General features: G+C 49.2%; 1 protein-coding gene across 5 annotated transcripts in view; it reads right to left on the bottom strand.

Moving 5' to 3' along the window:
• GTF2IRD1 (GTF2I repeat domain containing 1) overlaps positions 1-26371 on the bottom strand; it is a 229666-nt gene that overhangs the window by 124246 nt on the left and 79049 nt on the right. For 4 of the 5 annotated variants that reach the window (XM_078154722.1, XM_078154720.1, XM_021005739.2 and 1 more), the window contains exons 2-6: positions 25953-26081; positions 18973-19114; positions 9445-9591; positions 3954-4137; positions 2434-2738 (exon numbers count right to left, since the gene is read on the bottom strand). In XM_078154722.1, coding sequence (XP_078010848.1) covers positions 2434-2738; positions 3954-4137; positions 9445-9591; positions 18973-19114; positions 25953-26075 — 901 coding nt within the window. In that variant the 5' untranslated portion in view covers positions 26076-26081. The remainder of the gene's footprint in view (positions 1-2433; positions 2739-3953; positions 4138-9444; positions 9592-18972; positions 19115-25952; positions 26082-26371) is intronic. The other variant, XM_078154721.1, reaches the window with a different exon arrangement.

The following is a 26371-nucleotide window of genomic DNA, read 5'->3' as shown; positions in this document are numbered from 1 at the left end:
AGTGCCTATACAGTGTCTGCCTGGCATACAGTAGGTGCTTAATACTTGTTACGTTGAACTGAGAATACACTGGCCTTTTATTCTATCAAGACTGGTGTCTTGATTTCTTTCACATGTATAAGCCCTAATTAGACTGTGAATTCCTTTGGGCCAAGGAGACACACACTCTCCTCCTCCCTGTCCTGCTCCTTCCCTCCAGTCCTCTGCCCAACAAAAGGCTGGACACACAGGAGGCACACAGTGCAAACTCATGTTTCTCTCCCCTATACGAGGCAGCCGGAGCTGGACGGGACCTCAGAAGTCACCTCATTTTACAGAATGGGAAGCCAAGGCCCAGAGCAGGAGGGCATTTGGATCAGTATCACCCAGCATGCTGCTCGTGAGGGCGGTGGGATGAGAGCCAAGGACACCCAGCCAGCGCTCCTTCTATTTCAGTCATGGAACAACAGCCCCGGCAGGGAACTTAGAGATCTTCTAGCCCAATTTTACAGATGAGGAAAATGAGGCGCGTAGGGGAGGACACGTTCCAGGTCACAGAGTGGCTAGAAGGCCCCCTGACCCATTGTCTTCCACGACCTCCACTGGTTCTTCACTGAGCAACTCCCTTCAAGCTTCGGCTGGTCAGTCAGTCAGTCCATAAGCATTTAAGTGCTTCCCATGTGCAAGGCACTGTGCTAAGCATTGGGGATACAGAGAAAGGCAAACATTGTCCCCTCCCACAAGGTGCTCAGTCTAAAGGCGGGACAACATGCAAACAACCAGGTACACACAAGACATAGGCAGTGTAGATGGAAAGGGACAGAGAGGTACTAGCGAAGGGGGTCCCTGGGAAAGTTCTCTTGTAGAAGACATTTGAGCTTAGTCTTAAAGGAAGCAAAGTTAAGTGAAAGATGGAAGTGAGGGAGCAGGCATGGGGAAGAGCCAGTGAAAAAGCAGAGTCAGGAGAAAAAGGAGGGTCCTACTCAAGGACCTGTAGTGGGCCAGGGTGGCTGGATTGTGGAAAACATGGGAGCAATGAGTCTTGAAAGGAAGTGGTCAGGTTACGTGGGGCTTTAAGTGGCAAACAGAAGACTTTACATTTGATTCTGGAGATGATAGGGAGCCTACTGGAGTCGTGGAGGCAGGTAAGGTGACATAGACCTGCGCTTTAGAAAATCATGTCAGCCATTGAAAGGAAAATAGATTGGAGCAAGGGAAACCAATTAGAAGGCTGTTGTGACAGATAGGGCAAGAAATGAGAACCAGGACTAGGGTTATGGCATGAGTGGAGACAATGGTACATATATGAGAGATATTGGGAAGGTAGATATGGCAAGACTGATCAACAGATTGGATATCTGGGGTAAGTGAGATTGAAGGATTTAGGGATGAAACCAAGCAGGTGGGCCAGGGTGACTGGGAGGATGGGGTACCCTGAATAGTAATGGGGAGGTTCAGAAGGGGAAAGGGTTCTAGGGGATGATAATGAGTTCTGCTTCGGTTGTGTTGAGTTTGAGACGCTTCTGGGACATCCAGTTTGAGATGTCCAACAGAGAGCTGGAGATGTGAGTCAGGAAATCTGCAGAAAGATTAGGGCTGGGTGTACAGCTCTCGGAATCATCTGCTTTGAGAGTGTAAGAGTTAATCAGGTCACCAATTGGGAGAAGATAGTGAGAAAACAAAACACAAGATAGAGCCTTGGGGAATGAAGAACCAAAGGAGCAGCTGAATAGAAACGAGGAGAGCCAGCAGGGATCAGGGTCCTCTGGGAGGAAAAGGTGATCAGCCATATCAAATACTGCACAGAGGTCAGGGAGGATCATGATTGAGAAAAGGCCATCAGATTTGGCAATTAGGAGACCACGGGTAATTTTGGAGAGAGCAATTCCAGTTGAGTAATGAGGTCAGAAGACTGATTACAGCAGGTTTCAGAGTGAAAGGACAGCTAGAGGAGATATCTAATGTAGATGGCTTTCTCTAGGAGTTAACCTATGAAAGGAAAGAGGAATATTGGACTACAAGTGAGCAGGAATGGTCAGATCAAATGAAAGGGGGACCTTGGCATTTTTGTAAGCAGCAGGGAAAAAGCCAGTAGATCAGGAGGGATTGAAGATAAGAAAGAGAGAGATAAGGGATCCTCACAGTCTGTCTCTGGCCTGCTGTGTGACTTTGGACAAGCACTTAAAGTCTCTGGGCCCAGTTCCTTCATCAGCAAAATGGGTGGATATCAGACTAGATGGCCTTTAAGGTTTCTAACCCACGAGATCTATTATTTTAATGAGATAAGATATGTAAAGCACTCGGCAAACAGTACTGTTATTATTATTAATGCTAGCATCGCAGCTGTGTTCCCAGTCCCAGAATGGCTCCTCTCCAAGGTCCTGATAACTGACCACAACGCTCCACTCCCACTCATCCTTGCCTTCTGGGGGAAGGGCTAGATGATAGCATTACCACAGCAGTCAGGGAAGTCCTGGGCACCTGGAGTCTTGGGCTCTCCACTGGAGCGAGCCAGGAGGAGGTCAGTGGCAGTGGGCAGGCTGGTCGGGCCCTCCTGCTTAAGGTCCATGGCCACGTGGTTGGGTATGGAGACATTGTACAAGAAGTTGGTCACGGCTGCTGAGGACGCTGATGGGTCCTGGGAAGTGGGCTTAGGAGCCTGAGCATTGAGGCCAGAGTCCCGGGGCCCCTTAGGCAACAGAGAGACACAGTTTAGCTCCAAACTGGACTTTGAGTCCCGTCCATTGTCGTCTGGTGGCCTGGAGTCGGGGGAAGAAATGAGAGTAGTGAGGAAGAAGGGAAGGGCTAAGACAGTGACAGGGAACTGATACCTCATATTGATTTTCACCTTTCACTAAGCAATTTCACATAAAGTACTCTGGCAGTTGGAGAGCTGGGAAGACCTGGGTTCAAGTTCTATCTTTAATACAACATGTGGGGCCCTGGGAAAGTCACTTTACCTCTAGGGTCTCTTAAGGCTAAGAGTTGCTGAGCAGGTACAGATGTGTCCAGGGACAGACAGTTTCTTCACCTAGGAATTTCCTATCTAACCGTAATCCCAGGGCCGGTCCCTAAGAGGCAGCCAAGGCTGGGAATATTATCCCTTTCACTTTGCAGGACTCTGGGGCCCAGACAGGGCAAATGACTTGTCTAAGGCCACCTGGATTGTGATAGTAGCAGGTCCCCTCACACCCAGCACAGTCTTTTAATTCTATCATCTTGCTGCAAATGGGACATTCTGCTCTTCCAAAACGGAGGTGTTTCTCTTGCTCCAAGTAAATTATTTTATGTCCCTCTCCTCTGCTCCAAAGCTGACCTTGGCTCCCTAGTACTCATGGGATCAAATCAATACTCCCTAGTCCAGGCTTCAGCTCTCCTCCATCAACATTCACTCTTTCCCATATTACCATCTAATCTTACCAGACTTATGTCTTACTGTAGTCCTTCTAAGAGTCAAGATTTCTTAGGACCAAACCATCCTGTTTAGCTTCATTCCATAGACCATGTGCTTATTTCCGTCCCTAAACCTTTGTCCAGGCTGTCCCTGCCACCCAGAATGCCCACCCTGCTCCTTTTGGTAAAGCCAGGCCTCTCCTCAGCTCCTTCCAAATCTGATCCAAAGCTTACCTCCTCCAGAATGCCTTCTCTCACTCACCTGGAGGACTCTGTATCCTTACAACACTATGTACGTAGGTTACACTAATACATTTGCTCCTCCAGATGTATTTTTGGTGGGATTTCTGATGTTTTCCCATCTCCTCCATCAGATCAGGGGTTCCCTGAGTGTCCCCCATCACAGCAGGTGATTCCTGAGGAGAGGGGCTGTCTCCCTGACCAGACTAGGGACTCCCCATGGACAGAGGCCATGTCCTCCCCAGCAGACTATGAGTTCCCTGAACCAGAAAGCCTGAGAACACAGACCCACTCCCTGCCCTCCAAGGCTGGGGCCTCCCCCTGCCCAAGGGGACACTCACCTCTTGAGCTTGAAACGAATTCGGTGGCTCTGCTCCAGGATAGCCATGAGGGCCTTGAGGTCATAGTCCGATGGCTTCCGGAAGCCCAGGCCATCAGGTAGCCCCTGCACGGCCAGTGAGCCGGGCTCCTTCAGCAGCTTCTCATAGGGCACGGGAACCACGCTCGCCTTTCCCAGGGCCTCACCTAGGCAGGGAGGGGAAAGGAGGATGTGCTGGGGGAGAGGGGCCAGGGGCAGAGGGGACCACCAACACTGGGCTGGGCCGAGAGCCACAAGGAGCCGTTTGGTGCCTGGGGCGCCGGGGCGTGATCCTCTGTCTGCTGACTCTGCTCCCCGCTGCCAAGATGCAGGGGAAACCAGACCTAACAAGCCCCCTGGGGAACCGCATACTTTACAGCTGAATAACCCCCAAGTTACCTCTGGGGAGGGGATGGAGAGGACAAGGCCTGAATGTGCTACCTCCTGCTTTCCCAAGCTATTTTAGAGGCGTGGAAGAAGACTGTGGAAAAGCCAAGTTCCTTCCCATTGCCTGGCCCAAGGGTGAAGACCCAACGGGGGCAGGAAACGATACAGGGAATCTGGGACAGAGAGAGCCATGTGGGAGAGGGGAAACATCCCGGCTCTAGAGCTGAAGAGACCTGCAGAAACCATCCAGTCCAAGCATCTCATTTAGGCCCAGAGAGGCTCACAGGATCATAGCTCTAGAGCTGGAAGGAACTAAATCCAACCCTCTCATCTTATAGATTAGGAAACTGAGGCCTAGGCAGTTTCAGTGACTTATCCAAGGTCACACTGAATACTCTGACAACAGAGAACATCACAGAGACAGAGAAGGTGGGGAGAGGGGAAAGAGAGAGAGAGAATTAGAGAAAGGAGAGAGATGCAGAGAAGGAGGGATAGAGTAAAAGGCTGAGATCAATCGATCAATAATCGATCGATCAATATTTATGAAGCACCCGCTATGTGCCAGGTGCTGGGCTAAGGTGAGAGGCAGAGACAGGAAGAGGGGATGAATGAGCCCCAGATGTAGGAGGAGACAGAAGGAAGGGGAAGAAGGTAGGGGCAGTGAACAGGAAAGAGGAGACTCCAGCCTGGGCCCAGGGAAGGGACCCACATTCCAGCCTCTTCCTCAGTTCTATCACACTCCAGACCAAGCCAGGAAGCTGGAGAAAAGGGGCCAACTCATCCACTTAGAGGGGACTGATTCCTGGTGGGATTTTCCTTCCCCACTCCGTGTGTGTGTGTGTGTGTGTGTGTGTGTGTGTGTGTGTGTGTGAGTGTGCATGTGAGCGTGGGCACTGCGGAGGGAGAACTCATTTGTATCTGTAACTGATTGAACCAGATTCTCCAGCCCTCCTGGCGTCCCCAGTCATTCCAGCAGCCTGGTGAGATGCTTCGGTGCACAGCCTAATGGGGTGTGACGTGCACCAATAAGTGGGCTCTGCCTTTCAGGCTTTCTTTCTTTCTTTTTTTCTCCTCTCTCTCTTCTCTGGGCCAGATAATACTTTAATTAAGTTGGCAACAAGAATTTCCAAGCTGACTTTTGTGTAGGAATCATTGAATCAAGCCAACTCAGAAAGGATCTCATGGGGTCGACCTGTCCAGCTCCCTCATGTTACAGAGGGACGGGAAGGTAAAGCTCAGAGAGGCCAAGCCACTTGCCCAGTGTCACACAGCTAGCTAGTGACAGGCTTTAGGCTGTCTGCTCCCCATAACCCAATGCAGTCCCAAGACAGGGTATCCAAATTCAGAAGGAGTCTCCAGAGGGAGAAGGTACTTGGCTCCACTGGGAAGTGAAAGAGAGAGTGTTCAGAATGAAGGTCTCCACTCCTATGAGGGGATGAAGGGATGGAGGCCAAGATGGGCATGCCTCAGCTCCAGACTCTACGGCAGCTTCCTCTTGCTCATGGCACCCAATCCAAACTCCTTCACCTACGATCTCAGGATGATCAGACAGTGGTCTACCCCCATTCCCCTTTTCTTTATCTTCTAGCCAGAGATATCTCTAATGCTGGATTCCCAAGAAGAGACAACCCTCTAACCTCCATTTACTTTGAACCTTTCTGTGCCTCAGTTTCCTTATCTGTAAAATGACAGGGTTGGACTAGGTGATTTCTAAGGCCCTTGATGGCTCTGAAGTTGTAGCACTGTGGAAAGAGAACCGCTCCTAGAATCAGAAGACATGGGTTCAAACCCCATCACTGATGCTTTGTGACCTTGGGCAAATCAATTATCTTCCTAGGGTCTCAGTTTCCTCATCTGTAAAATGAGTGGTTGGGCTAGATGACCTCAGAGGTTCCTTCCTGCTCTAGATCTATGTCTCTCTGAACTTAGTGAAAATAATCTCACACAAAGAAGGCACCATATTGTTTTCTAAGTGGTTTGTGTGCACACATCTCATCTGCCTAAAAAAAGCTGACAGGGCTCACTAACATTCCTCTCCTGTATCTTCCAAAGAGCCTAGCACAAACCTGGGCACAGAGATGGCCAATGTCACCCAATGTGACTTCATTACCACGTACTGGGGCAGAATACCTTTGTTGGGTAACTGCCTTGCTTCCTCTGAGGAAGTCATTCAGATGTACAGGCAGCTTCAGCTTCTGCCCATGTATACACCTCTCCCATCATTAAAAGAATCCTCCCTCCATCTGACCGTCCCCACCAGCCATCTTCCCATCTCTCCCCTCCTTTTCACGGCTAAACTCCTTGGGAAAACCAACCACAACTGATGCCTCTACTTCCTGTCCTCTCACTCTCTTCTAAATCCTTGGGATTTTGGGATCTGACTTCCCCACTCGAGCAAATCTGCTCTCTCCAGTGTGACCAGTGACCTCCTCACTGCCACATCTGAGGGCCGTTTCTCAGTTCCCAGCCTCTTTGGTTGACCCAGGTCAACTGCCTCTCCCTCTGGGGACTCTCCCCTTTCTAGGCTTTCCTGACACGGTTCTCTCCTGGTTCTCCTCCCGCCTGTTTGGCCCCTCTCTTCTTAGCCTCCTTGGCTTGTTCTTCCTCCAGATTACACCCTCGAACCATGGGCTCCCCCCAAGGCTCTGCCCTCAGCCCCCTTCCCTTTTCACTCTGTACCATCTCATTGATGACTCCATCAGCCCCCATGAGTTCAACTATTACGCAGATGCCCACTTCTGTACATACGGCCCTAGCCTCTCTAAGCTATTATGATAGGATAGGACATAATGTAATGTAATACAACATAAGGGAATATTTTTGTAGTTCAGTCATGCCCAATTCTTCGTCCGTGGGGTTTTCTTTGTAACTATACTAGAGTGCTTTGCCATTTCCTTCTCCAGTAGATTAAGGCAAACAGAGGTTAAGTGACTTGCCCAGGGTCACACAGCTAGTAAGTGTCTGAGGTTAGATTTGAACTTGGGTCTTTCTGACTCCAGGGGCTTAGCGCTCTATCCACTGAGCCACCTAGTTGACTCCTAGGCAAATGGAGGTTAAATGACTTGCCTCAGGTCACACAGCTAGCAAGTATCTGAGCCTAGATGTAGACTCAGGTCTTCCTGACTCTAGGCCCAAGGCTCTATCTATTGAGACATCTAGCTGCCTATAATAAAATGATATGATATAATATAACATGATATAATACAATAGGCATCTCCAATTGCCTACTAGTTTTCTTGACCTGGATATCCCAGAGCCATCAACATGTCCAAAGTGGAACTCATTATCCACCCCTCACCCCCCAATATTTCTCCCTCTGAACTCTCACTATCAAAGGCAACAGCCTCCTCCTAGCTCCTAGTCAGCCAGCTCTGCAGATTCCTCTGCACCCGTCCCACCATATGCAATTTGCCATTAGATCTTCTCATTTCTACCTTCACCACATTTCTAGGATTTGTCCCCCTTTCTTCACTCATCCAGACACAGCCTGAGCTCGAACCCTCATCACCTCTTATCTGGACTGCTGGAATCACTTTGAAATTGGTCCCCTTTTCTCAAGCCTGTCCCCATTCCCATCCATCATGCCATGGAGCCTTCCCTCAAGAGCGGGTCTGACCATGTCATTCTCCCACTCAAGGGACTCCAATGAATCCCTTCACTTCTAGGACCAAATACAAAATCCACTATTTGGTGTCTGAAGCCCTTAACCTGGCCCCTTTCTACCTTTCCAGCCTTCTTTTACCTCCCTGCCTCAGTTTACTTTGTGCTCCAGAGACACTGGCTCTCTCACTCTCCATCCCATCTCCTGCCTCCATTACTTTGCAATGACAGTATCTCAAGCCTGGAATATTCTGCCCCCTCCCCTCCACCTCTGAAGCTTCCCTGGCTTCTTTTCCAGACTCAACTTCAATCCCACCAAGACGCTGTCTTGAGTCTCCCTGGCTAATACCATTCCCTCTCTGATCACCTTCACACACTCTGTACGTCCTGTATTCTGTATATCCATGCTGTCTCCCCCATTAGACCATACACTGAGAGCAAGGATAGGTTTCTGCCTTTCTTTGTATCTACAGTGCTTAGCACAGGGCCTGATATACAGCAAGTGCTTAATAAATGCTTGTTTCTACATTTCTGCCAACACCTTCCTAAAACTCTATTCTTTTCATCTAGTCCCTTTACTTAATGAAATGAATGCAGTGCCAGAAAATCGGCCTGGTCTATGCCTAGGGCTCAGGACATGTGGTCATTTGTCCAGGGACTCTCCCTTGGGGGGATGAGGGGGGGAGGCCCCAGAGAAGAGTCCTCAGTTTTTACTTCACTCACCCACCCCGCAACCCCCTTAAAGCGAACTCTATGACCAGAATGATAGAAGCACTGGCGATGTTTAGCTACTCAAGACCCAACATGGGGGGCAGCGGAGAACTGAGGGTTTAATGAGGGAAATAGGATTACCCTTTTTCTGCTTCACCCCAGAGGACTGGATGGAGAGATCACAAAGGAAGGTAGATTTCAGCTCAATACAAGGAAAAACTTCCTAGTCAGAGGCTTATCCTTAAGTGGGATGGACTGCCTCGGGAGGGAGGAAGTTCCCTAATCAATGGATGTCTTGAAAAAAGGCCAGATAACCCCTTGTTTGTTGGGGATGACCTAGAAGGGAAATCTGTTCAAGGAGAGGTAGAAACATACCATCTTTGGTGCGGGAGCTGGAGTCAGCAGGTCTGGGTTTGAACCCCATCTTAGACACTTACTAGCTGTGTGACCTTGGGTAAATCATTCAATCATTCACAGCCTCAGTTTCCCCACCTGTAAGGTCTCTGTCGGCTTCCTCCAGCTCTAGACCTAGGATCCCATGATACCTCTGAGGCCCCCTCTTTCTCTCTTGGAGTTCCTATGGCTTTATAAAATCTGCTTGGTGCTGAGGGGAGAAGGGCGCCCATCAGCCATGTGACAGTCACTCCCTGGACTTGTGATAGGAAGGCCATCCCTGAGATGTGGCAGCCGTACCCAGACCATCCCAGAAGCATCCCCTGCACCTATGGGCTGCACAGGAGGAGACATTTCCCGCCTGGAGTCGTGAAGGGGCTTACTATAAAGGACATCGAACACTTCCTCCACCATCTTCCTTAGGAGGTAGACGTCTGAGCCCTGGTCTGGGGAGACCCGCTGAGCGTTCCGGTTGCATTCTCGGACCTTCCGGGGGATTTCCACCTCGGGTTCTTTCCTCTGGTGGCCTCCTGCAGGGCAAAAGGCAAGAAATGACGATCAGAATGTCCCGCTCCCATCATTCCTGTTACCCCCATCCCTCCAGCCAGCCCTCCCTTATGACGGACAATTTAGTGGGAAGCACTCGGGCCTGGGACACTGGAAACCTGGGTTTTAGTTCTGGCTCCTAAACTGACTCACTGAATGACTGGGAGTAATCTGGGCCTCAGTTTTCTCCTTCATTAAAAACGGAGAGAGGTCTTTTTCTCCCAGGCTTTCACTTTTACAATTCTCTGAATGGACAGTTAGGTGTCTTAAGAGTTAACTCTTTACCTTAAGGAGTTAAGAACCTCCTTTTTTAAATTTATAATTAAGAAGCCCTGGGTTCAAATCCTGCGCTGGGCGCCTATTAGCGATATGACCCAGAACAAGTTACTTCCCCTCCAGACGCCCCAGACCACTGCTGAGGATTTCTAAGGCTTCCAGTAGGTTTGTGGGAGAGTTCACTTCACAGTAAATCACAGCAGCTCCTTGGTTCATTTGTAAAGGGAATGTCTGGTTACCTCCAACACCCCCTAAGGGGAATGAACAGTGGAACAGACAGTCCTCCACCAAAGAGTCATGAGGCAGACCTGGCATCTGAACTCACCCAATGCAAGAGGAGAACGTGACTGTCCTAAGTCGGCCAGAGCCTAATCCTCTAAGGCAAGGGAGGGGCTCTTCACCTTTCCTGTTCCTTCTGGGGAACTGGGGACCCCTTCTCAGAATCACATATTGGAGTAACCGAAGGAAAGGCTATGTTTCAGTTAGAGGTTTGTGAAAATAAAACTAATTTTTTTGCCCCTCCAAGTTCCCAGACTTCCTGAAATATAGCTATGACCTTCTAAAGGGTCTGTGGACCTTAGATTAAAAACTCCATCTTCAAGGAATTCAAGGAGAGCCATTCAAAGGGGAAAAATAAATCAGCTGGAAAACCCATCGGCAGGGGGAATTAAGAGTAATAGTTAGCATTTGGATAGCACTTTAAGGTTTGCAAAGGATTTTATATATGTTACCTCATCTGACCCTCACAACAACTTTATGAAGCTTAATATCCCCATTTTACAGATGAGGAAACGGATGCAAACTGAAGCAAAGTGACTTGCCCAGGGCCATACAGTTAATAAGTATCTGAGGCAGGATTTGAACTCGGGTCTTCTTGACTACAAGACCACCACCACTATTCACTTATCTACCTCGCTCCTTCTAATTAAAGGAAGGAGGTGTAATATGGTGTGACCTCTGTGAACCTCGGTTTTCCCATCTGTAAAATGAGGATAATAACCCTTTCCCCCACCACGACTGTTAATCAAGATAAAACAAGACAAGATGGCAAGGATGACCTCACCGTAGTGAGGAACTTCAGTGCCTGGCATACAGTAGGCGCTTAATAAATATTTCCTGAATGAATTAATGAAGGACTAGTAGCAGGTACAGAAACGGTATGAGCAAAACATAGAGGTAGGGCAGGGGAAGAGAAGCAGACAAGTTTGGCTCGAGTACAGACCTCGTGAAGGACGGAAGATAAGTCAGGGTTCAAGCCAAAGTCCGTAAGTAATGGGGAGTCACTGAGGGTTCGTCAGCAAGAGAGTGACGTGATCGCTGTATTTTGGGAAGCTTCTCTTGGCCGTGCTAAGTTGGATGAACCGGAGGGGAGAGATTGAAGGAGGAAGAGCCAGGAGAAAACTCGGAGGCTGAATCCAGGGCAAAGGAGCAGGTGAGGGGACAAGAGGGGCAGGGCAGAGACTCCAGGGCCTGGGTGACTGGAACCCCCTTTTCCCATTGGTCCCTTCTATGCAAAAGAATAAAACCCCCAAAGGGGAAAAACCCAACCAAAAAGAAAATAATTCCACTAGGCCAAGTACCCAAGCTACAAATATAAAATCCGAATAATAAGGCTATTTGTGGAAAAACCTTACAAGTGAAGCACCGAGGTGCCCAGGAGAGAAAATCCCCAAGGGCGGCATCCCAAGCCAACCAACCCACTTTAAACTGAATTCTCTTTCTTGCAAATAGTGTTAGAATATACTCCAGGCACACGGCAGGCTTTAATAAATCATTGCTAATTGATTCATTCTAGTGGAGAGAACATTGGATTTGGAATCTGGGACCCTGTGTTTGAATACCAGCTCTCTCCTCTTATTGCCTAGGTCATTTCTCTTCTCTGGGCCTCAGTTTCCTCATCTAGAAAACGGACTCACAGGCTTCTGCCTAGTTCCTCTTAGCCCTAGCGCTAGGGTCCTCTGATTCCTAGGGAGAACGGAATGAGATAATCTCTTTAATGGATCTTTTTGCAGCCTTTTTCTTCCCAGGGGAGAGGTGGCAGGAAGCCCTCTGATCTCTGATCTTTGGAAGGCAAATCACTTAACCAGTCTGAGCCTTAGGCATCTCTCCAAGCCTGTGGGTTGTGGAGAAGGTGCTGATCTACACTGGGACAGGGGATTTCCTCACTATCGAGATCACCTGATGAAACCTCAGACCAACACAGAACAGAAGAAACAAAGCAGTCCCTTTAACTATGCCCACAGCTCTAAGGTCTTCCTTAGAGCAATCTGCTGAGGTGGGAAATGGAAGCATTATTGGCCCATTTCTCAGATGTGGAATGGGGCTCGGAGAGCTGAAAAACAACTCACCACCGTCATGGCCCAGCTCATAAATGTCAGAGCCTGGCCTGGAACCCTGGTCTCCCGAAGGCACTTCCCCTGATCCTTCTACTAAGCTCAGTAATATGTTTTAAAAACAATCATTAATCTTGGAAATGAGAATCTGTCACGTGGCAAGGCTTGCCTGATCCTCCCTGCCCCCTGTTTTTGGATGTGCTGACATCTGGTAACGAGGACAGTGGTCACCAGGGACAGCCTCTCCCTCACCTGCCTGGCAGCCCACCGGGGTGGTAGGTAATACCCCAGAGGAAGGCTCCATGATCTCTCACTTGGCCCCCCTCTTCCCCCTAACTCCTCCCACCTCCCAGGGCCATATTGAAAGATTAATGAGCCAAAGTCTGGAGAGCCTGGACACAGCTGGGAGCCCGACAGGGTCATAGGAAGGAGTTTTATTTGTGCTCACGGCTGAGGGCTGTCATGGCCATAGGAGAAAGCCATTTTCCAAGACTCCCCCGCCGAGGCCTTGGCTTGGGGTGAAAAGTTCACTCGGCTGCACTCTGGGCTGGACCCAAGCTGGGATCTTTCTGGGAAAATGAGAGTGAGGCCGCTCCTGCCCCCTCCAACCAAGTCTGGCCTTCCAGTAAGGGGGGAAGGCCTAGTCAGAAGAAGCCAGTCAAATCTCACCTCTTCAATGAAGCCACACAGGGAGCTCTCTTTTCTCTGAACATCTAAAAGGAGATGGGACCTGAGAATTCACTGGTATAGGGAACTCCCAGATGAGAGAGCTTCCTCCCTCAGTGCAGGTCGGCCCCTTCCCTGCAACTCAAAATCTTAAGAGATTTGCCCGGAGTCCTAAAAAGAGATGGAACCTGACTGAAGGTCCTCCGGGCTCCAGGGCCAACATGCCACGCTGCCTGTGGAGCACCTAAGAAACAGAATTGATGCCAGCTCCCCTTCTTCAGCAGTTCTAGGTTTACAAAGAGCTTTCCTCAGGACCACCCTGTGGAGTAGGGTGGGTTAAGTCATGTTATCTTCACTCTACAGATGAGCAAACTGAGGCATGGACTGACTCGCTGGGGTCACAAAGCTAGTAAACAGAAGAGCTGAATGAGTGCCCTGATCCCCTGACTCCTGACAGCAACAGAAAAAAGACTGAGTTTGGAGGCAGGAAGACCTGGGATCTTAGTCCTGGCCGTGCCGATCATGATCTGTGTGACCTTGGATAAGTCACACTCCCCTCCCCGCTGGTCCTCAGTTTCCTCATCTGCATAATGAATCGATTGGACTAGGCAGCCTTCCAGTTCTAACTAATCCCATGATTCTCTTTCCATTGCATCCCATCTTCTCATCACTTCCAGCTGAATTCTTCCCTCAGCAGTGTGGCTAGCCTGATGGATGAGAGTTTGGCCACACCTCCCCCTCTTCTTTGAAGAGGTGGGGGACTACAGGCATGGAACACCGTATTTGATGTCAGACACTTTCCACATGTTGGTGACTTTTGCTGGATTGATTTTTCTCCCTCATTTATTTTTGTTTTAAAGGATGGCTCTCTGGGAGGGGGAAGGAGAGAGATACATCGGAAAATGTGAGTGGTGTAAAAATAAAAGATATCGATAATTTTAAAAATAGAATCTTCGCCGTACAATGTATGTCCTGCCTGTCTGCTGGAGGGCAGGGCCCGTTTCCTTCTTATCCTGGCACCCTCCCTGGTGCCAGTCACAGCATCACTGAGCAGAATGAAAGAGTTAGATGGCATCGTGCCTAACTCCCTCATCTGACAGAAAAAGAAACTGAGGGTCAGGGAGGTAAATATGGCTAATTTGCCCATAGTCAATAAAGGCATTCAGAGTCAGAGATGGGATTTGAAATAACCTAGAAATGCCCTTAGAGCCTTGTCCACCACACTCATATTAATTAGTGTGTCTAGCCCTTTCTTTCCTTTTTCTTTTTGGTGAGGCAATCAGGGTTAAGTGACTTGCCCAGGGTCACACAGCCAGTAAGTATTAAGTGTCTGAGGCCGGATTTGAACTCAGGTCCTCCTGACTCCAAGGCCAGAGCTCTATCCACTGTGCTACTTCGCTGTCACATGTCTAGCCCTTTCTCTACCCATCCCTTCTTTCTTTCTCTCTCTCAACCTCTTTGTCTCTATTTCTGTGACTTTTTCCCCCCTGTCTCTGTCTCTTTAGCTCTTTTTTTGTGTTGCCCTGATACAGGGTTCCTTAATCTTCCTCTGGCAGGCTGGTGAAGCCTAGGGACTCTTTCTTGGAATAATATTTTTAAATAAATAAAATCAAATCCATGGGATTATAGAAGAGAGCAAAGGTCAGTGGAAAAAATCATTTTTCCCTCATCCAAGTTCACAGACACCTCCTTGAAGTATATTCAGGAACCCTTCAGGAGTCTGCAGACTCCACTGCCCAAGTAGAATGTAAGCTTCTTGAGGGCAGGGACTATTTCATCTTGGTCTCTGTATCCCTAGCACCCAGCACAGTGCCTGGCACAGAGTAGCCACTTAATAAATGCTTTTTGAATTGAATCACAGAGGAAGAAAATAAGACAAAAGGAGATTAAGTGACTTGCCCAAGGTCACATGGACAGTCAATGACAAAGCCTGGTTTTCAGGTTCTCTAATTTAAACCCTAGTATTTTCCACTGCATCGCATACTCATAGTTGTAAATGACTTCAGACGACATTTAGTTTAATGCTCTTCCTTTTATTTTTTTAGTTTTCATTAATCTCTCTGATTTCTATATCCTCTTCCCTTTTATATTCCTTCCCTCCACTGAAAGCCATCGCTTATAATAGAATAAAGAATAAATAAAAAAGAAAGGGGAGGAGTTGTGTTTGAAAGCAGCTTCAGGAACCTCCCTTGTCCACTGGGTTTGGCCATGTTCTGCACCCACAGCATTCCTCATCTCCAGGGAACGGAGGGAGACGCGCACATTGTCTCTTTCTTTTTCCCACAAGCCTTTAGCTCTTACATAATTTGTGCCCGCTTCCTTCTCGGGACATTTTCTCATTTCACCTTGCTGGCATCACTGTATCTGCTGCTTCTCTGGTTCTGCTCATTTTGCTTCCCATCTGTTACATATATGTCCTCCCAGGCTTCTCTGTAGAGTCCTTATTTCTTACGGTACAGACATCTTCCATGATATTCACATACCACAACATGTTTAGCCGTGCTGATGAATGAGCATCCCCTTTGGGGGCCAATCTACTGGTGGAAATGAGGAGGTGCCTGATCAATGTTTATTGAATTACAGAGGAGGCTCCTCCAGAGGGCAGGCAGTACTTCATCTTTGTGTTTATACCCTCAGGCCTAGTTCTGGGACCTTCATAAATATTTGTTGACTGACTGATTGTTTCCAGTACTTCGCTATATTTTATATTCTCTTTTAACAGAAGAGGAAACTGAGGCCCAGGGGAGGGAACCAAGGTCACCCACGCTTCAGGATCATAGGATGCTAGCTCTAAAGCTAGCATCCTATCTACTTTGATGCCCTCACTTACGGATGGGGAAACTGAGGCCCAGAAAAGTTAAATGTCTTCTCTGAGGTCACAAGCTAGAGTGTTTAATGTTGGGGTTGGGACTAGAACTCGGGTTGATCTGATCTCTAATCTCCTAGTGCTGTGCTAAGCACAGGTAGCCGGGAATCCCAGTGATTAGAGTGCTGGGCCTGGGGTTAGGAAGACATGAGTTCAAATCCAGCCTCTGACATTTATTAGCTGTGTGACCCTGGACAAGTCACTTAACCTCTGTTTGTCTCACTTTCCACATCAGTAAAATTGGAATAACAATAATAATAGCATCTACTGTACAGGGTTGTTGTGAGGATCAGGTGAAATGTTTGTAAAGCACTTAGCTTGGTGACTGGCACACAGTAGGTGCTAAATAAATGTGGTTTATTGTTGTTATTCTTGTTGTATTATACAGTCAGAAAATATCTGTGGATTGACTAACTGCTCAATCAATCCTTCTGGGCAGGGCAAGGGTGCAAGCACAGGGAATTCATTCACTTATGGGACTCGTGGACAGGTCCATCATCCCTCCGAGGGGGGTCTGGGCGCCTGAGTCCAGGGAGCCAGGAAGCTGGTGCCCAGCCCAGGGCTGGCTCCACACGGCTCCGTGAGCTGCCCACAAATGCCTGCATCCAAACAGGGGGCTGTGTGAAGAGGCATTCTCCGCCGCAAGCTTCAAATAAACCAGTGCAATTATAAATAGACAGCAAGCAGCTGGGCTCCTCAAAGACAGGTGCCCCTGCTTTCACGGAATCAGAGAAGCCGGAATGTCAGGGCTGCAAGACCTCGGGGATCAGCTGCATTTCGGCAGGGAGAGAAGAGGGCGCCCCAGACTTGGGAAGGGGCTTGCTCACGGTTATCGAATAGCTGATTGCAGGGCTGGGGACCTCACCTTCCAGCCCAGCTGTACTTCTGGGTCATCACAGTGAAGTCCACTCTTTCTAGTATTAACCCTGGGTTTTCATTCATTACTACCTTGTGTGACCATGGGCCACTCATTTTATCTCCCTAGGCCTGTTTCCTCAGCTGTAAAGTGAGGGATTAGACGACTTCAGTGGCTCCCAATGTCTTTTCCAGCATTTCAGCCTGAGATGCTATGACCAGGCCTCACCCCAGGATGGCGGGGTGGACCCAGCCCTAGTTACTAATCTCCTTCCTGCACAGACTATCCAGGAAACTGTACGGCCCCTGGTATCAAAGGTTACCAGCCAACCCAGGCCATCCTCCCATCCTCTCTTTCTCCCAGAGCTCTCCAGGGAAAACAGAGAGGGAGCGCATTAGGTGTGGAGGTGCCTGGGGTGAAGGTCCCCCATTCAATGAACTTTGGGGGTTCTCAGATAAAACAGAGACACCTCTGCTTGACTTTGAACTCCTCTTACAACCTGGCCCTACCTCACTGAACATTACTCCCAAACTCCATTGTGTAAAGGGGCCCTCTTACTGACCCTCACCTATGAGACTCCATCTGTGATCTCCTGCCTCCGTCCTTTGCATTAGCCTTGCCCCCTGCCTACAATGCCCTCCCCTTCACTTCTGTCCCACAGAGTCCTTCACTTCCTTCTGATGTAACTGAAGCACCATCTTTATTGTCATTCCTAAAAAACAGATTTTTAACTGGTATCTTTCCCCCTACCTTTCCTTTCCCCTGCTGTATCTCTCCCTTTCTCCTTCCCTGAGAGCCATCTCTTATAATGAAATATTTAAAAAGTGGGAAGAATGAAGACGTCAGCAACTCTAACCAACCTATTGAAAAAAAGCTGACATGACATGCGGCGTTCCACACCCCTAGCCCCCCACCTCACCTCTGCAAAGAAGGAGGGGAGGCAAGCGCCACCTTCTCTCCAAAGCCTTGGCTGGCGGCCCAGACTGCTGGTGCCGTCCCTCCCTGACTACCTTGTATTGATTTATTCTATATTTTGTTGTTGTTCAGTCATGTCCAACCCTTTGTGACCCCACTTGGAGTTTTCTTGGCAAAGATACTGGAGCAGTTTGTCATTTCCTTCTCCAGCTCATTTTACAGATGAGGAAACTGAGGCAAGCAGGGTAAAGTGACTTGCCCAGGGTCAAACAGCTGATAAGTGTCTGAAGCTGGATTTGAACTCAGGTTTTCCTGACTCCAGGCCTGGTGCTCTATTCTGCCCCCTGATTTTTATACCAAGCCCCCCCCATACCTTCCTAAAGGAGGAAGGGTACCCCCCTCCATTTTCAGCTTTGTTTTGTGTATCGTCTTCCCCCATTAGACTGTAAGCTCCTTGAGGGCAGCAACTGTCTTTCTTTTTTGTACTTGTACCTCCAGTGCTTAGCACAGTGACTGGTAGTGCCTAACATACAGTAGGCGCTTAATAAAGACATGCTGATTGATTGACAATTCTTTCTATCCCCAGCACCGAACCCGGCACCTGGAACAAAATGGGGGTTTAATGCACACTTGCTGATTAATGACGTTTGATGTCCCTGGCAGGATGAAGGCTCCCTGAGGGTAGGGTCTGTGGCATTGATCCCCAGCACCCAGCCCGGGACTTAACCTAATCTTCTCCACTAACAATGAATAAATTGGGACACTTGGGCTTTTTCAATCAGTTTTTTGTGAGTTTGGGGAAAGGCAGCATAAACCTGGATAACTCCTCCTCCGGGTACAAGGAAGTACCACCCTGGGTGCCACCTCATGCCTTGGAGGAGCCACCCTCATGCCCTCACCCTTCTCCCCTCCCCTCCCCTCCCCGAGCTGTCTGACTGTCTTCTCACAATGGGGTATGTGCATACACGCTACAAGCATATGTGTGTGTGTATGTGTGCGTGTGTGAAAGAGAGAGACAGAGAAAGTGAGACAGAGAAAGAAAGAAAGAGGGAGGGAGAGAGACAGAGAAAGTGAGACAGAGAAAGAAAGAAAGAGGGAGGGAGAGAGACAGCGAAAGAGAGAGAGAGAAGAGAGAGAGAGAGAGAGAGAGAGAGAGAGAGAGAGAGAGAGATTTACACAGGAAGCCTTGCCCCACAAAGTTCCACTTGGAAACTAATAAATTGGGGGTCAAAGGTTGGATGGAGCTGAACCCACCCATTATGAACAAAGAGCTGGGGTCACAGATAAACCCGCTCTCCTAGAGAGAGCCCAGGGCAGCAGTTGAGGGTTTTGGCGGCTGCTTTGCTGTGTGACTTTCAGCCAGCCCTACGTCCCTGGGCTTCGGTTTTCTCTACCACAAAATGAAGAAATCGGGCAACGTGACCCCACAGGGCAAGAGTCGATGGGCACTCACGGCAGAATCGGAGGAAATCTGTCTGCAGCTCCTTCCTGGAGTTCAGAAAGATTCTCCCCTTGTCGGTCCCAACCACGAAAGCGCTCTCATCGTGGACCGCGACACAGGCCACCTCTGCATTGAGTTTGGAAAGTGCGGAGCACTGCGGATGGGAGGAAGGAGAGAGTCTGTTAATCATGTTCTGATGTCGCCCCGGGTGCTTATGACCTTGGACCAGTTACTCCTGGGCCTTCCACTGTACAGATAAGGGTTCACTCAGTGGTCTTTGGGGTCCTTTCTAGCCCTTGATCCCAGCATGTCCCAGCACGCCCTGGTGGCTTAAAGCACAGCAGCCATCCATCTGGGATTTTAGTAGCCCCAAGGCCAAGCCCTCATTGCAGGTCCCCATCCCCCCTGACCTGCCTACAAATGCCTGAAATCCCCCCATTTGAGCCTCACACAGTTTAGTTCAAGATCTGGCTCCCTGTTACAATGTAGATCCCCCACCCTACCACCCACGTTTGGGGTCACGCACTTTAACCATTATCAATCACTACTTCCTCAGTGGGGATGAGTTTGTGAGGTTTTTCCCTGAGGATTTTTTTAAATTGAAATTTATTGTTCTCACTTCTCTGCTCCTTGGGAGACAAAAGGATCAGAACAACACTCTTGTAATTAATCTGCAGTGTCAAACAAGACAAGTTTTCACACTGGATGTGATACGCACATACATACACACGTACAAATGCGTGTATGTCTACACAAACAGTTCTATATACACACATGCACAAACACTCATGTTCCTACACATACACGTATAGGCACACACATATGTCTACATGCGCACACAAAACATACAATAAACCTGTGTATGTGTGCACACATGTGTAAAGTGCACAAATGTTGACACATATGGTGTCCCAAAAGTCTTGATGCATTTTACAGCTCCTAAAGCTTTGATTCTGCACCCTGAGGCTGGCCATCAGCTCCCAGGCAGGAGGTGAGGAGCGCTTTCTCACTGGTCCCCGGGCATTGTGATTGGTCGCTGGGTTGATCAGAGCTCTCTGAGGGCTGATTTTGATGGTGGGGAGGAGAGGAGGGCATTGGTGACCAAGGTGGGTCTAAGTTGTGACAATGATGGCAGGTGGGCTTTGAGAGAGAAGCAGAAAGTTGATCCATGGGAAACAAACCTCCCCAACCTTGCCAAGATGGCCCGGGCCGGCTTTGCCTGCCTCCTCCATTCTATGCCAGATGCCTCTGGTCCGAGCTCAGCCTGAGTCCAACTCACCTGCATAATCTGACCTCAGGCTCCATTTTAACCCTTTCTAGGCTTATAACAAAGTAGGAAGGACCACGGCCTAACTCCAGAGGTCTCTCCAATATGCCATGCTGACTCCCATTAATTTTGTTTTTTCTTAAATGGGAGGACACCTGGGCTGTGTCTACACTGGCTATCTCAGATTCAGGAACTGAGCACAGAGGACTGCTATTCCTTGTTTGCTATGGAAAAGTGGTGCTAGGCCAAGTGAATGGATGCATGAGTCCCTCCTGGATCCCAGGATCTCGCCTGGGAGGGGGGACGCTGAGGCAGGCTGCTGTCCACCCAGGTGAAGGATGGGTGTCCCAATCCCCAGGGTCCTCTGAATGACCTGGCATGGAGCCAACATCCAGAAATTTATCAAAACTCTTCTTATCTCAGCCTATACACCTCTGAACTCACAGGCTGAGGAGAAACACCGCAGCCAACCCCTGCCCCTGCCCCAGGGGCAGGAAGGATCTCTTCTCCCTTCCAGGGATAATCTCTCTAAGAGTCACCCTTTCTAGTGACCTCACACCAGATCCAAGGTTACTTTGCCTGCCTTGGCCTCAGTTTCCCCATCTACAAAAACAACAGCTAGCATTTATATATTTCACTTGATACTCACAACAACCTTGTGAGGGTGGGGATATTATTATCCCCATTTTACCGATGAAGAAACTGAGGTTGCCCTGTCTGAGGCAGGATTTGAACTCAAGTCTTCCTGACTCTGCAGCCAGCTTTCTATCTACTGGGAAGATGAAGACTTTGGACAAACTCCACCAGCAGGCCCCTCCTTGCTGCCACTTGGGGGTCTCCCTGGATAGTAGTGGGCTCCACCCACCTTGCGGTCCAGGAGACCTTGCCCTGAAGGGCAGAACCCCTTTTTCTCCCTCCTGCTTATCCCTGTAAGAGATTTCACTACATGAACCCTATAAGGTCCCTTCTAGTACTAACGTTTTGTACGTATAAGTAACCGGTAAGAAGCAGGAGGCTACAGTGGATAGAGGGCTGGTCAGAGCTGGGGTTGAGCCTTGTCGCTGACATACACTGGCTAGACTAGTTAGGGAAAGGTCACTGATCTGTATTGGTGGGGTAGCTTCTATACCAGGAGTCCCGCCCGTTGATGAAATTACAGGTGGCCCACATTTCTCTCCCACCCTGCAAAATAAAGTCTTCCAGTAATGAATGGGAAGAAGAAGAAAGAATTTTGACCTGGAGAGCAGGGTCTCTTGAACAACTAGGCAGGAGGGGCTCTGGTTTGGAGACCACTGTTATGAGGGGATAGTGGGATTGGGGAGTCCCGGTTTGCTATAAGGGATCCCCAAAGCCTTCCCACTGCAGCCAGCCCTGGGCCTTGAATAACACCTTATGCTGGGTCACGTCGCCCATGGGCTCTTGCTTTCATGGCTTAAAAACAAAAACAAAAACAAAATCCAAGCTTAGCTCTTGGCCCAGACACTTAGCCGAAGCCCCATCTCATTTATGTAATCGAGGCTGCCTTATGTAAGGTTTCTGCTGGGAACCTGACATCAGAAGAATGCGACTTCTCTCCTTTTGTTCTCAAGATTAAAAATGGGCTGCTCTCCTGGCTTCGAGAAGCTCCCAGGAACAGCAGAGGCAAAAATGATTTGAAACCCTCAGGTTAATAAATGAGATGGCTTCCCCATCCACATTAACAGAAAGACAATGAAGACGTGGACACCAAGCGGGTCAGCTTTGGAAAGCCTCCTCCAGCTGGCCTCGTAGCCTGGAGGTGAGGCTCCTACTCCCGCCTGCTCAGCTTGCAAGTGAGGATTCTACACCCCCTACTCAGCCGCCATCTTAACAACAATGATAATTCCAATAAAAATCATCTACCTCAGTCAGCACTTTCTTTTTTTTAAAAGGCATTTGGGGTTAAGTGACTGGCCCAGGGTCACACAGCTAGTAAGTGTGTGGTCTGAGGCTGGATTTGAACTCAGATCCTCCAGGTTTCAGGGCCAGTGCTCCATCCACGGCGCCACCTAGAGGCCCCCTTAGTTAGCACTTTAAAGTTACAAAGCACAGTAAGCCTGGAGGGAAGGTAGGATCACAGAATTCAAGCCAGAAGCGGCTTTCAGAAGCCAGCCACTCCAAATGAGGAAACTGAGGCTGGGGGGAGGGGTTAAGTGACTTGAATTCTCACTCAGATCCAGAGGTCACCATGGAATCAATCAATCAATACCTGTTCAGCAGCATTCTACGCCAGGCCCCGCGGATCCAAAGAATCACAGCAGAGCGAGCCTTGACCACAGCGAGCCTCTAGGAGGGAAAGACGCCTCAAAGCAGACACACTTTCCCCTGCCTCCCGCAGGCTCATTAACCTCATCATGTAGACAGGCTCAGAGAAGTGGAGGGATTTGCTTAGGGACACACAGCTAGTCAGTGTCAGCGGCAGAATCTGAACCCAGACCTTTGGGTTGCAAGTCTAGCACGTTCCCCACTATGCACGCCTCCTGGAAGATCTTTGTGCCCAGCACAGGAGCACAAGTGGCCTCCCAAACATTAAAACTGTGGGGGCCAACTGTCCAGGCAGCCTGATTGCTGCTCGCAGCTGGGCTGGAGGAGCAGAGCGAAGGAGGACCGAGGGGACTGTCCTGAAGCCCTCCTGTCCACGAAGCACACCCGGGCTGTGGTCTATGCACCGCTGCTCGGCCATATGTGCGCCCTGGCCTAATCACAGATCAAGGACCAAGTGCCCAAAGAAGTCAGAGCTGAAAGGGCTCTGAGGTCACCAAGTCCCCCACTCTCACTTTGTGAGGCGAAAGAAAACGAGGAACAGAGAGGTTAAGTATAAGGCACAGGGTAACCCAGCGGATGGACGGCTATGGCAGGATCTGAACCCAGGTCTTCTGGACTTCCAGGACCTGTGGCCTATCCATCACACCATGCTGCCTTTCTCCTGCTCTCTTAAACATGGGGAGCTCATGCCTTGAGGGCCGGGACAGGCTGGAAATAGAAGCAGCTTCCAGGACAGGGCTGGATAATGCTCTGAGTCAGGCTCTTGTGATGTTGGACTGATGCTCCAAGGCCGTCCAGGCAGGCCCAAGAAAATAGGGAAGGACTTGGAATGTTTGCAAGCCATTTACCGTTGAAAGATGCGCTTCTTTGTACCCCTAGCACCCAGAACGATGCCTTGGAAATTTTAGATTGTATTTCAACAATGCAGAGAACGTGACATGCATTCATTAAACCCCTACTATGCGCCGGGCACTGCCCTCAGCGCTTCACAATGATTATCCCATTTATTCCTTACAACAACTTCGAGAAGGAGGTGATATATTATTTCCATTTTACAGTTAAGGAAACTGAGGCAGATAGAAGATATGTGACTTGTCCAGGGTCACACAGCTTGTAAGTACCTAAGGCCGGATTTGAACTTGGGTCTTCCTGACTCCAGGCCCCAGTGTTCTATTCACTGCAGCACCTAGCAACCCACGTAGGGAATTCTCCATGAGGAATCTCTCTTGACCAACACAGACTGGTGCTTTCTCTGTCATTTCTGGTTCTCGGAGAGCTGCCCAGTTAAGTGAGTTGTCTAGGGTTGGACTGGAACCTGGGACTGCCTGACCCTGAGGTCTGCTCAAGAGCCATAGACTCTTCCCATAACAGAGCAACTCTCCCTAGGGATGCACTACAGAGGGGACTAGAAAATAGTGCCCAGGGGCAGCTAGGTGGCGCAGTGGATACAGCACCAGCCCTGGATTCAGGAGGACCTGAGTTCAAATCCGGCCTCAGACACACAATAACACTTACTAGCTGTGTGACCCTGGGCAAGTCACTTAACCCCACTGCCTAACCAAAAAAAACAAAAAAGAAAGAAAATAGTGCCCACGCAAAGTCACCCCAGTCCCCCGACTCCACCCAGAGCTGCCCTGCTCTACCACGTGTACTTCTACCACTGTCCTTCCTAATCTTCCTGCTTAGGGCTCTGCAGGAAGGGGCCGGGGTAGAGATACCAGCCCACAACCCTGGGCTGGTTCAGCTTTCAAAGAAGAGCTGCTGGCAATCCAGGGAGACTGATGGTGTCTCTGCTAGGGTAACTGGCAGCGGCTGCTACCTTCAAGCCCCTCCATGTATCAGTGCTCAGCACAGTGCCTGGCACACAGTAGGCACTTGATAAATGTTTATTGATTGACAGTGATTATGCCTTAGCTTGAAAGCTGCGATGACCCACAGAGATCACAGGGCCACAGACCAGGAGCTGGAAGAGCTCAGAGGTCCTCTGGCCAACCCCCTCATTTGGCAGACATGGCAAGATCACTGTCCTACAGAGCTTCGAGGAGCTTGGTGGGTGAGAGCTCTCATGGGGCTCCAGTCTGCATGTGGAAAGGGGAGCAGGCAATGGAGAGCAGGATAGAGTTTTAGTGAGAGAGACGGCTCCCTGCCAGCTGCCTTCCTCTTGCCTTTCTCTTCGGCCCAGGAACCCCTGCATTAAAGAATGGGGGTATGGGAAAAGCAGGTCCCTCCTACGGGAGGACAAAGTAGGCAAGAAGAAGGGTCGGAATGTACACTCTCATCTCCTGTACCCAGAATCCTTCTTACAGCCTCAAACAGAGACAGACTTGGTCTGCGAAGCAGTGTGGTAGAGCAGAAGGAGGCAGGGGACCCGGGGCAAGTCTGGCGCTGACCTTCACTTCCTATGGGCCCTTGGGCCACTCACTTAGTATCTCTGTGGCTCGGTTTCATTGTCCGTAAAGTAAGGATCAATGGATAAATTCATTTTGCTTGTTTATGCATGTGTGATAAATGTTGTTTCCTTTTTTCTTTTCCCCAGTAGGGGTGAAGTGGAAACAAGAGAAAATATGTCTGCTGACTAAAAAAAAAACTGAATTAAATTTAAAATAAAATGTTTTTAAAAAGAAGAGTATCTGGTCTCTAAGGTCCCTTCCATATCTAAGTCTTATGAACCCATGAGTCAATTTGCTGTGTGACCTTGAGCAAGTCTTTTCCCTGCTCTGGGCCTCAGTTTCCTTCCATTAGATTGTGAGCTTCTTGAAGGCAGGAACTGTCTTTGGCCTCTTTTTGTATCCCCAGTGCTTAGCCCAGTCATTTAATAAATGTCTATTGATTAACAGACTCTCTATGAAATGCTGGAGCAAGATGAGGTGATCCCTACAGCCCCTTCTAGCCCTGATATTTATGGTTCAGGGTTTCCTGTGTTATGGGATGATATAATCCATCAATCAAACAACAGGCATTTATTAGACACCTACTATGTTTTGGGTTTTTTTTGGCTAGGCAGTGGGGTTAAGTGACTTGCCCAGGGTCACACAGCTAGTAAGTGTTTTATGTCTGAGGCTGGATTTGAACTCAGGTTCTTCTGAATCCAGGGCCAGTACTCTATCCCCTGCACCACCTAGCTGCCCCCTAGATACCTACCAGGCACTGTGCTTAATGGCCACCATCTAATACTATGGGGTCATCATTACTAGCTGGCTCCATCTGCCTTTGGGGACTAGACTGAAGTGGCAGGAACTGTCATTTGGCTAGTGGGGGGAGATGGGTGGAGTGAAGGACATCAGAGGACCAAGAAAGGAAAGCTGTATTGTTTGATGTTTGTTTCCCAGGAGATAGGCTTCTTGGGTCCTGGCTTAGCTGACCTCTGCAGGGCACTGTCCCATCCCTCAGGGTGCTGCTCTTCCAGCCAGAAGACCCACCAGTTCCCAACGGCTTGACTCACCATTGAATCTAAGGCAGACACAAGGCTGGTGATGATCTCATCTTTTCGGGGAAACATGGTGCTCCAGCGGTCGGGTCCGGAGGCATTGGCGGGGCCGTCAAAGTGTTTCCCCATCAGGGCCATAGTCACCTGGAAAACAGGAGGGGAAGCGAGGGGGTTACTGATCCATCAGCAAACAGGCCTCCACAAGGATGTTACCTTTTAAAGTAAAAAGATCTCACTTCTCTCTAGGGTTTCAAGGCTGCCTTGTAGTGGCAGAAGGGGAAGGAGAAAGTTGTGTGGGGAGAATTAGCCCCAGATAGTAGCAGGGCCACTTTCTGGTCAGACAGCAGGGCGGTGACCAGTGAACTGTATTTGTTGTCAGAGGAATTGCCCTCAAATCCTCACTTTGCAACCCCTAGGTGCAGGACATCAGGCAG

Source organism: Phascolarctos cinereus, unplaced genomic scaffold, assembly GCF_003287225.1.
Source record: "Phascolarctos cinereus isolate Bilbo 61053 unplaced genomic scaffold, phaCin_HiC Scaffold_5;HRSCAF=322, whole genome shotgun sequence".
In the NCBI taxonomy this organism is placed as follows: Eukaryota; Metazoa; Chordata; class Mammalia; order Diprotodontia; family Phascolarctidae; genus Phascolarctos; species Phascolarctos cinereus.
Note: the sequence above shows the minus strand (reverse complement) of the source record. Positions and strands in the feature narration are given on the sequence as shown.